Raw genomic sequence first — 16,325 nt, 5'->3', positions numbered from 1 at the left:
TTTTAAGATTACCCAAAAGGCCTGTGCTGTGTCTACAATGAAGATTGTGCTACCAAACGCTGTGGCCCCATCGGCAGCTGGTGGGTGAGATGAAGTGAGGAGAAGACTTTTGGGAAAACAGCTCTGCAACAAAAAAGGAAGGTTAAGAAACCACTCCTTTTACCCAGAAAAGCATCAGACGGAGACTGAAACTCTTCGAGAGGTTTAAGGATGTGTGGCAGAAAACTGGAGGAAAAAACAGTTTCCTCTGATGAATCTTTAATCCAATTGTGTTGGACATCTGAAGAATCATTTGTGTGGGGGGAAATAAAGGGAGAGCATATGTCCTGTGCCATGCCGACAGTGAAGCAACCTGGTATGATCCATGCGTGGGGCGACTTTTCGTCTGAGGTGCTGGGCTTACTGCCAGCTCTGTCAAAGAACACCAGCGTGAATAAAGAGAGGGATCAAGAACATCCTTTAAGAGGAACTTCTTTCAGTAATCCAGACGCAGTTTGTTCTTTATCTCAAAGATCAAAATACAGAAAGTAACCACATAGAACCTGTGGCCAGCTTTTTAAAAAGCAGGTGAATAAGCAGAAACCATCAACTTCAAGCTGTAATAGAACATGTCTGCGTGTCCATGAGACTGAATCTGGACAAGAAGTTATTTAGCAACATTTTGTTATGCTGTTACTAAATTTTAAAGAAACTGAAGAAGCAACAGTTTTGTCATCAACATGGATAAACAAGGGAGTGTTATCGACTTCTGGAGGCCTACTGGATCTGTGTCACAGATGCTTCAGCAGCAGAGCTCTCAAAGTCAAAATGCTTAATTGCAATTAAGCTTATGTGCTTAATATTGCATTTTCCCCATATGTTTATTCTTTTTTAGTTGTTTCTATGTATTTGAGTTGTATCAGATTCCTAATTTCCCTAAAAATCTCCTGAAAATTAATTAAAATCTCCTGTTTTGCTCACAATAAAACAGAGAAATATACTTGATGGCTTGTATCACAAAATAAATTAGGTGACATTATAACCAATCTTTTGGCCTCGACTTCACTACTTCATTCACATCAAGAGCCTCACAATTTGACGGCAGCATGTTCAAAGTGGTTTGTGGAATTGATTCCAAGTCACCTCAACTCGTAACTACAGATGTTTTCAAAAATGTCCTGGTTTTAAAGCTACAAAACTCAGAAGGAAGCTGCAGTTAGATCCACGACACATCCTTAAAATTCCAGTTCTCACAAACAATCCTTCGATGTGAAAACCGATTCCTAAAATAGTGAACAGCGAGCTGACACATTTTGCCATTTTCTGACAAATCCCACATATCAAGCGAGTATCTGTAGGTGGTGACATACACTAAAGGAACCAATACACTGTGACACAGAGCGCTGCGCGGCGAAAGTTTTTCTTCCATATGTCACATCAGGAAATGTTTTCTGACTTTATATTACATTTGAACAAATAATAAAACGCGAGGAGCTGGCAGCAGGCATGCTGCTGTATTGTTTGCACGTGTGGGAGGCTCAGGTAAGAAGCTGGCATGCTTGCCGCATTCGGGGGGATGGGCTGGGGGGAGAAAGCTGGGAAAAGAGTAGAACTCCGACACCAACGCACAGGCACACATTTTCCGGAGCCATATATTTTCATCAGTGGTTATCTGATCCGTTATGCAGCGTGAGACCGGGCAAAGTGTGCCCACAGCTGCATTAGTATCACCGATCATATCGCCATGTGCCTCAGACCGTCCCACTATTAATATTCACACAATCTATCCGGAACAATGGGCCTTTCTTGGACTCTTTCTTTTTTTTTTTTTTTTTTTTTCCACTGGTCACTAATTGGATGTAATTACTCATCTACAAAACAAATGAGCGTGCTGAGGTTGCCTTGGAGACTGGATCAGGGGGCCCAGCAGTGCGAATCGTTTGCGGGGCTTCATTTATACTGATAATTATCTCCCTTGCACCCACTCCATCCCCCCTGTCCTCCCTCCCTGCCCTCAATGACCAAAACTGGCTGTGAAGCAATGGAGGGGGGAGTGTCCTGCAGTCATCTGTTACTGACATCATCGGGGTGGCACTCTGTAAGTGGATAAATGCCCTGCTCTTGTTCCCACTTTGCCAGGTGACTGCCTTTAAGGAGGAATCACAAACCTTGAAAGTACTTCTTCTCTTGTTCTCCCTACTTAGAAAATAAAATTGATCACACTTATGATAATACAGAGCCTCTTGAGATTTCAGGGTGGGAAAAAATATGTAACTTGTACTTTCCTTAGAAGCCAGGAAACTAAATGCTTAACGTGGATTTTTTTCGTCGTAATGTTAACATGATACTTAAATGAAGCCGACTTTCATCTAACGATCAACAAAATGACTCATTTTTAACATGCAGTGGCTTGTAAAAGTTTTTATACCCACTGAGGTTTTTACCACGATACAAATTCAAACTTCAATATGTTTTACATTTTATGTAATAGACCACTAAGGGTGGGTGATACGCAACATTTTCCCAATCGATGTCACCACAACAAATTGCAATGGGCGATGTACAGCTCTGCAAAAAATTTAAATTTAATTTAAATATTTGCACCAAACCCCATTGAAAACGTCATGGTTAATTTCATTGCTTTCTGAACTCTTCCTGACTAATGTTACTGTTAAAACATTAGTGTTGTTGTTTCTAAATGACTATCAGCTCATTTTCTTTGCATTATTTGAGGTCTGAAAGCACTGCATCTTTTCTGTTATTTTCCAGGAAAATATACATACCGGCCATAAAATTATTAAATACCAATTGTATACACTGCTAAATCTACATAAGGGTAAATATGCTTGATTTGAAGCATTTCTAAGGTTTATCCAGAAGAAATAGCCTTTTTTTTTTTTTTTTGGATGTTTCACTCATGTATTTACTGTGAATGAGCCAAATTGCTCAGAAAAGACTTAGCCTGCAGCAGATTTTATTTTATTTTTTAATCTAAGTGCATATGTTTGCTGGATACTATTTTTATTTTACTTTTTTGTTTCATTTTGTACTTGTTTTCTCATGCTTGAATCTGTAAAATAGGTAGTTCAACGGTAGTAAGTATTATTAAACTGGAGGAGAAAAGCCAGTCAGTTTTTCTCAAATCTACCATTGCAGTTACTATTTAAATAAAAGTATTTTCTGACCTTAGGATGCCGCCTTTCTGTTCTATGTTTGAGAAAATAAATCGCCGCTGCACATGGAGGCGCTCTGGAGAAAGTAAAACCTTTTCTTGCAGCTGGAAGGAGTTTGCGTGCGCCATTACGCATTAGTTGTTATTTCTTCTGTGAGCTGCGTCTTTTGACTTCAATCAAGCATTTCTATTATAATTAAGAGAGTAACTCAGAGGCCCAAGGTTAAAAATAAAAACCGTCCTAAAGGGCTCAGCCTGTCGTCCAATTGCCCAACCTTATAGGCACATAATTATGATGAAAAGAGAAAATAGAAACCTTTTGTTTTTATCTCCCAGTAAAAAAAAAAAAAAAAGAAGAAGAAAATGTTTAAGTGGTGTGAATACTTTCACAGAGCACTCTCTATAAATAACCAGCACAGTTATTTGCTCAGTCGACAAATACTGGAACCTGGGGAACGCAACAATCTATCACCAAAAGTTATTTTCATGCCATCAAGCAGGAATCGTTCATGCAGTCACTCCTCCGTCTCCCTCGCGGCAGCAGTAAGATTCCTCGGCGGGCCTTAAACCACATCGCTCTGCAGAAGATGTCAATAAAGCTGACACGCGGCTCCTTAAATTAGCTTTGAATTTTAGAGCTACCATAATTAGCTCCTCCATTTTCACCAATGTCATTTTTAAAATAGTGTGAAAGAAACTAACAGCTCTTTTGCTGTCTGGCCTTGCTTTCACTTTCCATTTGAAATAATCTTTTCTGTATGAATGGCTGAGTAATTAACAGCACTAGACACTCTTTTCAGAGAGCACAGACATTTCATAAATAATACATATTTAATGTCTTTTCATTTTGTGTTCAGAGAGGCTTGGCTAATGAATTTTAACAGATGATTTCTTCTTGGATTAACTCACCCATACTCAGGCCTCTGTTTTCTTTACTTTAAATTTTATGCCTGCTTTTCCATTTTCTTTGTGTTTCTTTCAAGTGTGGAATAAAGTAACAAAAAAAAAAGGACTTGCTGATCCATATTTTTGTTTCCCAACCACGGTTGGGAAACGATTCTGAAGAGTTACAGGAAGGGAAGAGGAAATGTGAACACAGAAAACAATTTAGCAGCGAAATGAATCAGCTGACATTGGTTTCCCTGCAGGGAAAAGCCCATGCAGACCACACTAAATGATTTTGAATGCAGATTTTAACCCGAGAGGCATCTGGTTTACTTGGGACTGAGAAAGGGCACTCAGTTATCGACAGTCGGCACAGATTATTCCATCGCGAGCAGGTTTAGAGTTGACAGCACTGGCCTTTTGGCTGACTGTTTTTTTTTTTCCCTTTCCTTTTTTCAAGTGTGTCCGGTCAGGCTTAAGTGCTCAGAAGAAATCTGAGTCACGGGGAGTGAAATCTGACAGTGAGACTGCCGACATGTAATGACCATCTACATAAATTAAACAGCCAGTGATACTAATCCGTGCACTGTTTGTTAACAAATGTTGGATACATTCATTATAGCTTCTTCATGTCAGCCTGCTTTTATCTTTTCCATTGACGTGAGTTTGAGATTATTATCCTGTGGGAAAGTTTCAACCATCTATATGTAGACCGGAGGCTGAAACGTGTGGAGGGAGTGCGCCGTCTTTGCACAGCCTCCAGGCCAGACTGGGCCCTTAGCATGACACTTGCACCACCATGCTTGGCAGATGACAGAGTTTTTAATTCTCAACTTCAATTCCTTCAACTATATGTAATATTATTGTGTCTAAACAGCTTAATTTTGAACACACCGACAATTTCCTTTTCTCTGAGGTTGAAAAGTTAAATGATTCATAATCCCAACCACACAGTAGAACTGGTTTTATCATCAGTAAAGTAGACTAGCATTACCTGATGAAATGGACCACATCAGAGGTCACAAATACACATTATAACTCATTTTAGAAAGAAAAAATGGGAAAATGCTAAAATATGTCGCCCACATTTTCTCTGAATCAACAGGCACATAATTTCTCTCCAGCATGCTATGACCCACATATGTGAGGGTATATACTGAGCCTAAAAGTTTATTTCTGAACCTGTGTTGAGCAATGAAAATCAGCAATCAATTGAAACTAATGTACCCAGTTCGTTTTTTGTTTTTTTTAAAATCCCAGACATTGTCCGCTATGCTATCAATCAAGCATGAAAAAAAAAAAAAAGTAGTTTAAATGGATCATAAAAAAGCCTTAAATTAATATGACATCATCCCTTTCTGGGCGCCATAAATTAGCATCAAATGTGTTCTGGTCTCAACACAGTGTCAGATAAATGGGCTTTCCTCCTTTCTAATGCTACTAATTCATATCATGCCTAAATTTACATTAATTTTTGGCATAATTCAAACAAAAAAATGTGACTGCAAACACACAGTGACGTTGCTTTGCGACACTGGACATAAATTGGATATAAATCCAGGCGATAAGGGGTTAACCCCCATGATGGACGCGTGTTACCGTATTTCCAAACTACTTTAAACGGAATATAAAGCCCCTCCGTTGATGAGAGGGATCTAATTTTATTCCATGCATGTACTATTAGGGCTGCAGAAGATTACTTCCTCTAAGTTTGGAGTTTGGAGAGTGTGTTTTGTGTGCGGCCCCTGGAGGGCAAAGCGCTGACGTCCCTGAAGGCCTGTGCCTGTAACCTCCGAGCATCTGCTCCCCACAGCTGTGAGAGAGCCACCGCTCTCTGCGGTGGAGGGGGTGGGGGTGTGCAAAGGGACGCTTTGCCCTCCCTCTTGTGTCAACCGTTTCCCTAGGCCTCGAGACAAAAACGTGAGCAGGCAGGACGGACTTGGGATGTCTGCTCATGATTCTTCACACCAAATACGGGGAGAGAGCGGCTGGCCTCGGAGCTGAGCTCCACAGATTAGCATCTGGGACAAATGGACCCGAGCTCACTATGAGGCAGGCTGATTAAGTTCTCCGCACACAGCCACTCCTCCTCTCCTCTTGGGCACGGCCGTACATCACAGAACTTGTTGGGAGGGAATTGATATTAATCTTAATTTAAAAATGTCTGTCACATAAGTTTTCTTCTTTCTGTCAGTGGATTGCGATGGAGAGGGGGGGGAAAAAAAGCGTGTGGAAGACGAGTAGAGAGAAGAACAAAGATACGCAGCAGCCATCTAATCATCATTAGAATGGGTTTCTAATGATGTGAAGATTCTCTCACATTCACACGTTTTTTCTTTTTTTTTTTTTTAACCTTATAATTCCCCCACGGCTAACTCGGAGTCGAAACAAAGAAATCAGCAGAATGCAGCAGAATTTGTTTTGAGTGCGCTACAGGTAAACTCTGGATCTATGAAGACAACTGAGACAACTCTGAAGTTCTCTGAAGTGTCAGTATTCATCTGCATCTCACTTTTTATCTGAAAGATCGCAAATAGGCTGACTTTATAAAGAGAGAGCTTCAGAATATGAAACCGTCTTTTCATCAGATAGTTAACGTCGGTCGGCTGCAAGAGTTGGATGCTGTTGCAGAGTGGTTTAGATGATTTCTCACCATATATCGCAGTCATCACATAGCTGTTCACTATTATTTGATACTGATTTATGTAAATTAGACTTCTTAGCGCTGAACCTGAGGCTGAACTGCATGAATTCAGCATGTTGCTGCCTGCACTAGAACTGCCTTATACCTTTTTCTTCAGGCCTTCCCATGCAGAATTTCATCCCAGCCACCGTACTTTGCCAATCGGACTTCCAGGGGGGCCTCACTGCAGCTCAAACCAGATTCAAAACGGCAACGGCAGATTACAAAGCAGAGTACGGGGTTGGCTCCTCTCTAGCTCCAGGCAATGGTAAACTCTGCGCTGTAGCCAGATCTCTGTGATCTCCCTCCCGCCTAAAGCTACAGCCTCTGAAACAAGCCTACAAAAAGTGCTCCGGGACCGGTCCGTGCTGTGCAACAAGCTACACGGTGGAGATCAGGGCAGCAAAAAGCCTCTTTAAACCAAGACTAAGGCCTCACTTTTGCAATAGTTACACAAACGCCTCACATTTGGGTTTCATGAAACAAAACATGTCTTTCTCATCAACACACTTTCAATGTACTAGCTCATGCACCTATTTTTATGTCTAAAACTTATGTCCTCTGTATCAGTTTCACATTTGGTCACCTTATAGCACCAAACTTTAATGTAATCGTTGGTATTTTATAAGAAAGGGCACCATAAAAATGTTGCAGAATTGTGAAATGAATGAAAAATAATACATGGGTTTCTACATATTCCACAAATGAAAGTCTGAAAAGTGTGGAATGTATCTGACTTCAGCCACCCAGAGTCAATATTATGTATAAACACAGTTAGCCTCAGTTAGCTGTGAACCTTTTGGGATACATTTCAACCGATGTTTCTTCATACTGTTTTATAAGCTGCCTGTTGGTTGTGAATACAGACTAGAAATGAGTGATACTGTGATCGGTTGAGTTTGGTAGCATGAGAAGGAACAGCTTGGGTTTCTGCTAAACTTCAGGGAATTGTTAGGTTCTGGGTGGAGGTGGGGGTTGGTTTTCTCCTCTAGGTGGAGTCCTGGAGACGGCTGCTCGGGGGACGGACCTGTTGCGTCAGCTACACACCGGTCAGCAATTACGCTCTTACCTGCAGCTTAAGAGAGGCGGTGGCCAACACTTCGACGCCAGGTTGTTGACTAAGTTTTGGTACTCACTCTCGGCCTTCTTGCCCTCGTTTGATCGCTGTGTTTTTTCCTGTTTCGGCTCTCCGAGTAACCCGCCCTTTTTGATCTTTGCAGACCACCCGAGCATCCGGATCAGGACGTTCGCCCCCCATCTGTAAGCGGAACGTCTAACCCATCCTCGCCGCCTCAAGTGGGTTGCCGTTCGCTCAGACGCTCTGAGGCCCTGGCCGACCTGTCCGTCCCCCCCCGAAAACCAAGGAAAGTGAAACCCAGAATCGCAGACCCCTCCAAGTCTTCTCTATACCACCCACACCAGTAAGTTCTTCTGTTTATCTCTGAAGCTACGCAAGGTTCCACCACCTCAACTCACCATCTCCCCTTTTTTCTCTCAGTGTGCTGTTGGTGCTGCTGCCCGCCGCTCGCACCAGTTGATTTTCCTCCCCGCTACAATAAACCCATTGAACTTTTCTTGTTCTCCTGTCTGTGTACTTGCATGTGGGCTAATCGAGTTTCATCCGACATGACAGGAATGTGTTTTTTCATTCCCGCTCCTCTTAAAGACACTAGGCTTGTAGCCATTTTGTTTTCATTTTTTGCCTACTTCACACCTGTTGATTTTTAAAATCCGCCTCCACAGCAGCTTCAGGCTTCCTGCTGAAGAAATGCATCCACACAGGATGATGCTGCCACCAATACGTTTCACTGCGAGGATAGTCAGTTCGAAGTCATGCGAGGTGTTAGCTTTATATCATTTTGAAAATACGCAACAAGTCTGGCCTCATCTGAGCGCTTTTCAGATTTTAATCATTTTAAAATCATGTCACTTCCATTTTCTGATTCTGCACCGCTTTGTGTTGGTCCACTACACTAAATCCCAGGCTAACAGGGTGTTATTACTTTTGGCAAGGGACTGCATAAGTATGCAAGAGGCGCATTGGGTGTTGATAGAAGGCGCAAATTAATCAAAGACAGAAGTGAGCAATAGGATCTAATAGACAATGCAGCAGGAGCCACATCTTTTAGTGGCTGTTGGTGCTTTACACCACTGCGGCAGTGTTCAGGGGGGTGTTTTCTGCAAGAAGCAGGACACAGAGAGACATCCAAAATACACCTTGTCATCGGCCGCAGTCTGTCACAGAGAGGGGAAGTGAGCAGCTGTCATTTTTGTCTGTTGAACACTGGAAGTGGAGCAAGTGCCCTCTCCCAGCGACGGAAAATGTGTCCCAGATGCCAACGACAATCTGTGCGAATCGCCGACGATGTGCAGATAAGCACCACTGCACACAAAAACGCTGCACAAAAAGGGTCATTGTCATATATTTGCATACACCCAAGAAAAATCCTTATGGGTGAGGATGCCTCTTCCCGGACTTCTTGTGACTTAACAGCTGACACCGCATAGACTTTGCTTCTATCAAACCGGCTCAACGTAGACAAACATATGTATATGTACAACCTGTGGTGCTCTGTGGGAACTGTAGGTGGAGTCAAAGCACAAAGAATCCCCACTTTTAAAAAGGACCCCTTTTTTCCCACCAACAACAGAAAAAAAAAAAAACACCTTTGTTTGGCCAAAAAAATTAGAAAATTTAGCAAAAAAAAAAAAAAAAAAAAAAAAAAATGAGACTAGGAGAATTGCCATTCCTTAGCCGACACTAGGCCGACCGCTGCAAATGAAACCGTAAGATGGGACGGAGAGATGCAGCCGCATTTCCCCAGACGGCACAAACGTAGGACGGTCAAGCCTGAGCAATCTGAGTCCTCCTGTTGGTTTGTGTCTGTATGGAGTGCTGAGACCTTCACGCATGAATCCTTCAGCCTCATCACAAAGGCTACAACGCAGCAAAAATAAATCAATATTGGCCAAAAAAGTTAAAAACATAAGTTGCATGTTGATTATCTTAAATCTCTCATTCTGATGCTGCTATTGTTGTTTTCTAAAATCGTTTTCCCTCGTTCTAAGAAAGGACGGACCATCTTTATATTCCCTCGACTGTTTAACCGCTCTAAAAAAACCGGCCCATGATGTCACCGTTTTCCCCTCTAGCGCGCCACCTCTCAGCCTCTGTTCATAATCATTTACTTGTCTTCCTTCCATTTGCAGCTGTCAGAATTAAACTGTACATAATGGCTGCCATCAAGCCTCCTGGTTCGCGGCTGCTGCTAACCCCAAATCAACATTCCTGCTTCTTAGTAATGCTCGCAGCGATTGTCAGGCCAAATTGTTTGTTTTGAAAATGCTAAATCAAACCACCCGACGCAAAAGAAATAGCACCTGATTGCCCTCCGACGTTCCCTTTGTTGATTTGAATTAAATTCGAAGTGGGACAAGAGTGGGAATTTGCAGACGTGTAGTTTTCATACGCTGCTGCTGCTGCTGCTGCTGTCGCTCTCAGTGTTTAAGGGAGTTCATTTCACATCGCACGATGTTAAACAGAGGTTATCTGCTGACTTTATTTTTTTGAGCTACTGCACAAACCAGGTGGGATCTGAGTAACAAACACACTCTCTCCAGCAAGTTCCTAATGGTATGGCTGATTAGTGAAGACACCCCCTCTTTTAAAGGCAGCAGGCTGTGTGTTCAGTCAGGGGAAGCCGTTATTGACAGCTATTGAATGATCTACAGTTGTAAGGGTGGGAAAAGCAGGATGTCTAAATGAAGTAGACACGCTGATCAATGCTGTTTAAGACGGAAAGAAACCAGCATCCTGTTTTTGGTACCAAGTGTCACTGCAGAAATCTGTCTGTCGTGACAGGATGTGCACAGACAGCATGGTTTACTGGAGTAAATATAAATGCACCTAATCTCTGTTTAAACAGCTGCGCTTACTTCTAAGCCACTAAGATAGAAGTAAAACTTTGACAGTAATTATAGCGTCTTGCATCTTTGCAACCAAAAACGTCAATGTTTTTTTTTCTTTTTTTTAATCTTGATTTGATGTATTAGACCAGCATTAAGTAAATTCAGGGAGAAGGTAGATACAGAGTTGAAGGTTTATCAAACAAATCCCAATCCTCAACACGAACATGGAGTCAACACGATGGTGGCAGTAACATGCTGTGGGGACGGCTTTCTTCAGGATAAAGCTCGTCGTAGCTGATGTGAAAGTGGACAAAGCTACACACAGAGCAATCCTGGAAGAAAACCTGCTAGAGGCTGAACAAGAATCGAGAGTAGAGTGGAAGTTCACCTTCTAGCATTTTTCTTTCACTTCACAATTATGCACTACTTCATGTTGGTCTATTACAACAAACTCTGACAAAACACGTCGACACTTGTGGTTGTATTGTCAAAACGTTTGAGCATCCTTGCAAATATCGACTCTAAAATATGGATACATCTGATATAAAAAGAATGATTACAAAGAAGACGATGGGAAAAGAAGTAGAATGGCTGACTTGTCTGATATTGTATTTCCTCAAAGCTTTAACCTTTACGGAGACAATCCACCAATACAGTGAAACAATGTGAATTAAATGATAAAATGATGCCAAATGATAAAAAACATATCTACCATATTTACTTGGAAAGACAGAAGCTACAATACTTTTGTCTTATGGTCAATTTGTAACATTTTTACAATCAAAGCTGTTCAAAGAATAAGTTTAGATCACACCATATATTTTATTACGATAATTTTTTTCAAGGATTGCTTGTAATTTCATCAACCGAGCCAAATTAAAACGACAAAAAATATCTATTACTTTTAGAAATCTAATTATCTGGGAACATTTAGTACAAGACTTGCTCTGTCGTGGCTGATTTTTACATTTTTATTATTTTTGCAAACCCCAAATTAAATTGCAGGTTATTCTTTTAAGCAAATTGCATTGTTTTAATGTACATGTCAAGCTAGGAATTAGTCTAAGCTACATGTCGTTGCTATTTGTGTTATGGTTTTAGAGGACTACGTCTATTGGGAGAAGCAGAGCAGGAGAAGTTGAAGAGAGCAGCAGCCACACAGAACATGGACAGAGCGTTTACCTGGCCCTGTGCTCTGTGGGTACGCCAAGTAGCCGCTTCTTCCACGGGCCCCCCTACCTGAGCCACGCGCTGCTGCTACCGCCGCCGCCGCCACCGGTCCGTATGCCGTCGCTGGGAAGCCTGCGGGCACAAACACACACATACACACGCGTGCATCACTTCCTGCACATGGGATGAGCGATGGCACAACGTTGATGCCAACGCTGAGCCGTGGGATCAGGCTACACAGCCCTCAGAGCCGGGGGGGTTCATGTCGGGGCGACGGCTACCAGCAGACACCTGCGGAGTCCGGAGTGACATCCAGAGCCCTGGTGTGTGTGTGTGAAAACAGGAGGGGGTTTTAATGGATCACCTGCTCTAGAGGGGTTCTGGCACTCTTTGGACAGGGCTTCTGCAGGTTTCACCAACTCAAATTTAAGACTTTTAAAGACCATTATGAATGAAATTTAAGACCTGTGTAATGACAGAAATGTACATTATAATCGCCTATACATGTACATATAAACATATAATTATGAAAACATTAAATGCCATTCCTTTTGAATCATTTCCCTTATTTGTCATCATGGCTCCGTTCTTTATTGGTTCTGTACTCTCCTCCTTCTCAGCTGTATTTCCCTCGAGAGCAACAACTTTGCTGAAATAAAATTCTTCAGCAGGTAAGACAGGTGATTGACAAACTTTGTCCAGACAACTGCTGATAAATTCGCACTTAGCAATGATAGATGGAAAAGTGATCTATCTAGCTAGCAAGAGTATATTATCAGCTAGTTAGCAATAGCCTGAAAGATTTCTTCTTTTTTATACTTAAGTACTTACATTTTTTCTGTTGTCAAGCAATTCTTCAAATCACACAAGAATGACCTGAGCAAACCTAGAAGTTAAGAGAAGGGAGCTACCCAAACATGCTAAACATCATGTAGGCTAAAAAACCCAAAAAAAATTTAAGTCTGGGGGTTTTCAACGAACCACATGTAGAGGCATTATTCACAAACGGAGAAACGTGGAAAAGTGACGAGAGCATCAATTATCAGCCTGGAAGTCATGAGAAACCAGAACAAGATCCAAACTACAGCACTCGCCTGAGTTAAGGTGAAGGTTCATGTTGAGATTGGTGACAAATACATCCAGTTCCATGCCACAGGAAACAGTAAAGTCTGTCTCACATTTTTAAAAAAAAACCAAACAAACAAAAAAAACATCCTAATGAACACCAGTAACTTTGGAGAATAATTTGTCAACTGATGGGGACAAATGTGGATTTTTTTTTGAAGGTGTGAGTCTTGTTACGTCTGATGAAAATCACACTGACACTGAACCACGGTGGTTGTATTGTGATGGTCAGAGCCTGAATTAGTGCTTCGGTACCTGGAAGACTTGCCATAATTGACAGCACCAGGAGTTTTGCTCTCTGCCAGAAAATCCTGAAGAAGAATATGCACCCATCAGTTTCTGACCTTATGTTCACCTCTGGATGGCTGAAACCTCCACAAAAGATACGTTTTGGAGTTGCCTAGTCAAAGTCTAAAATAGAATCTGAGTGAAATGCTGAGTCAGAATCTTCAACAGTCTCCATGTTGGTTCTGCAAAGAAAAATGGGCCAAAATTCCTCCAGAGTGATGGAAAAGACTTATTGTCGGTTAGTTTCTCTTGATGGCATTAAGTTCAGGTGGCAATAACTTTTAGTTTTGCATAGTTTGGTTTGAATTGCTTTCGTTCTAAATTCAAAGGAGTTATAACTTCCAAACAGCTTTTTACATTTACACACTTCATCTTTGTTTGATATCAAAATCTGTTTTTGTAAAGGGGAAAATACCTATTTAATGTACTGTATTTCTTTATACATATATATATATATATCTTTTCACGTTTCAGATTCAGCTACATTCCCCCCCTAAAAGGGCAAATTTATGCTGTGTAGCAGAAAACTGTGAGCAAACTGACTTCAGTCCCTGATTACAGTTGTGTAATAATTTGACTCTGAGGCTGTTTATGTCACATTGTTCACATAAAAGTCTATAGACACTTCTGAGCTGCACAGACATGGCCATAATAGCCCCACCTCCGGGGACAATTGGTGAATTTTATTCCAAGCGCTCCCAATTATGGCGACTTTCAATGGATGCAGAATAATCCAGGGTAATTCATTCCACGTTTTTTGCTTTCTGTTGAGGCTATTCGGGTGGACGATACAGAGAGCGCGAGAAAAAAACACTTCCTACAATCAGACGGAGGCATCTGTCGGGATGATCCGTCACTCACATGTTTACATCTGCGAGCTTACGTTTCGATTGAACACCTCTCTCTTTTTTTCTCCCCCCGCTCCCCTCCCCAGGCTTTAAAGCGTGTTTATATTCCCGTTTACAAATCAGTCCCAAATTGTCGGTTTAAGACACACTTATGAAATAAGGTTTAATTTCTTGCAAATATAACTCCACTTTCTGAGGGTGTGATAATTTCAACAAATATCAGCCCAATAATCAGAGTGTAATTAAGCCGAAGCAGGATCTGTGAATTGTAATTACATCGTTGGCCCTAATGAACACAACTGCTAGAGGTGGCTGAGAGAGAGGCTAGTCCATGCCCAGGGCTCGCGCTCTTCTCTCAGCACAGGAATGGCATGTCATTAGCAGTGGTGATGAGATTCCTCACTCTGGGCTCAACACCGTCTATGCCTAATCAGCCTCCTAAAATTATCTCCACAGGAGCTTCTTTTCCTCACTAGCAAAGAAAAAAAAAAGATCTCCAAATTCCCACAGTTGGAGTTTTTCTACATAGTTTTTTTTTTTTTTTGTTTCAAAGTTAAATGTGGAGGTTTCTTCTCCATGCCAGGATGCATTTCTGGTTGAAGGCCGGCGGTTTAGGCTTTTCTCGGAATGGTACCGGGTGCCTTTGAGGATACATTTTTTCGATTGCTGTGGAGGTGAGAGGAGCACCAGCAGGTGACCTATTTTCTGAGCCTGCTTTGTTCCGCCGCCTCTCGAAGAAGAGAGGCTTACGGAGAGAAAAAAAATAAAATAAAAAGACCAATGAGATGATGAGGGGCGGAGGGGGTGAGAGGGCAGGGTCAGATGAGCCGCAGCCAAAGAGAAAAACACGTAACTTTTCATCAGCCGGCCGAGAAGGAGGTAATTCACAACTCGGCGAACTCAACGTGTCGGCGAGCGAGCGTGTTGGGTGTGAGGCGCTGTCATGCTGCGACCGGCGGGCAGGTGAAGAAGAAAAAGACACGGCGCTTTCCCTGCCGACTGTCTGACAGCTCGGGAGCAAATATGAAACTGGCGATGGCAGCAACGGAGTGGACGAAAGCCAAGAAGACGGCGACTGAAGTCAGTCGTCTTTGTGCTGCTGCTGCTGCAGCCGAATCCAAAATTCCCCGCTCAAACGACGCCCGTTTTTAACTTTGTCACTGTACCAACACTGGCCATGCACCCTCACATCTGAACAACAGCATCCCCCAAGGTTGCTCTGTGGAGCGGCGCGCACCGACTCTCCACCCCCTCACCCCATCCTCCTTTTTTCCTAAGTGCTGAATCTATCTTCTCCTCGCCGCCATTGTCATGACACCCCCAATAGACCCAGTGGCTCGGAAGTTAGTTGCGGGCAAAGTTGTGGTGAGAGATTAACTTTGCAGGATTAGGTGGGTTAATTAATAGATGGCTGCTGCTCATTGTTTTGCGCTCGCGCTGTAAGAAGCCACCCAAGAGAAGCGCTGCAGCATTAAATCAATTTCATGGCCCTTTTATTACTGAGGAGATAAAGCCAATATTTAGCTTTCAATTCTTCACAATTATTGGGCCCCTGCTTTGCCATGAGTGGCTGCGCTTGGCTGGGGACAAGGACACATCTGTTTATGAGCTGCGGAGGCCCGGGGGCCTTGGTGTCCGGACTCCGGGGAACTGTCCTCAGCTCCCTCCCTTTCCCCCTCTCCGACCCCCCTCCCTCCCCGTCCTGGAGCCTGCAGCACGCAAACTCAGAGCTTCCTCAGGAGTGCACACAGAAAGGAAGAAAGATTAGAGCGCAAAGAAAGACGAGGACGGTCAGGAAATTCCCAGACTGTCCCTTTTGAAGCAAATGAATTACAGTTTGTCCACAAAGACACCAATAAACTGATTCTTTCACAAAAAGGCTTTTTCTGTGGCCATGTAAACTGTGCCTTGCAATACCATTCAGAACACCTTAGCTTTTTTTACACTTTACACTGCAACCACAAACCTTGTTCCAAGTGCTTGCTACATGTCAAGCAGGACTTCGATCGGATTTCCTGAAATATTCACCAACTTTTAAAATTCTTTCGTAAAGTCCACAATTGTGGATTGTACAGCTAACAGTTGTCCTGTCAACAGATTTCTCCTCCCAAGTTATCTTGGGTTCCCAGCCTGTTAAATCAGGTAGACGGCTATTGCTTTGGAATTTTATAGTTTTTCTTAGACATGAGCTGAACACTGATCTGAGATATTTTTAACCTAAGTCTGCTTTAAATCTCCACAACATTCTCCTTGATCTGTCTGCTGC

At 42.4% G+C, this 16,325-nt stretch overlaps 1 protein-coding gene across 6 annotated transcripts in view; it reads right to left on the bottom strand.

Moving 5' to 3' along the window:
* The window catches only part of LOC106927450 (RNA-binding protein Musashi homolog 2), a 295,157-nt gene that overhangs the window by 19,894 nt on the left and 258,938 nt on the right, over positions 1 to 16,325 (bottom strand). For 4 of the 6 annotated variants that reach the window (XM_088012502.1, XM_088012503.1, XM_088012505.1 and 1 more), the window contains exon 11: positions 11,868 to 11,930. In XM_088012502.1, coding sequence (XP_087868628.1) covers positions 11,868 to 11,930 — 63 coding nt within the window. Of the gene's footprint in view, positions 1 to 11,810; positions 11,931 to 16,325 lie in introns of all 6 variants that reach the window. The other 2 variants (XM_088012508.1, XM_088012506.1) reach the window with 1 other exon arrangement.

The sequence above is a fragment of the Poecilia mexicana genome, unplaced genomic scaffold, assembly GCF_051168715.1.
Source record: "Poecilia mexicana isolate PSO_F unplaced genomic scaffold, ASM5116871v1 scaffold_14, whole genome shotgun sequence".
Classification (NCBI taxonomy): domain Eukaryota; kingdom Metazoa; phylum Chordata; class Actinopteri; order Cyprinodontiformes; family Poeciliidae; genus Poecilia; species Poecilia mexicana.
The sequence above is the reverse complement of the archived record's forward strand: the minus strand, read 5'-3'. Positions and strand labels throughout refer to the sequence as shown.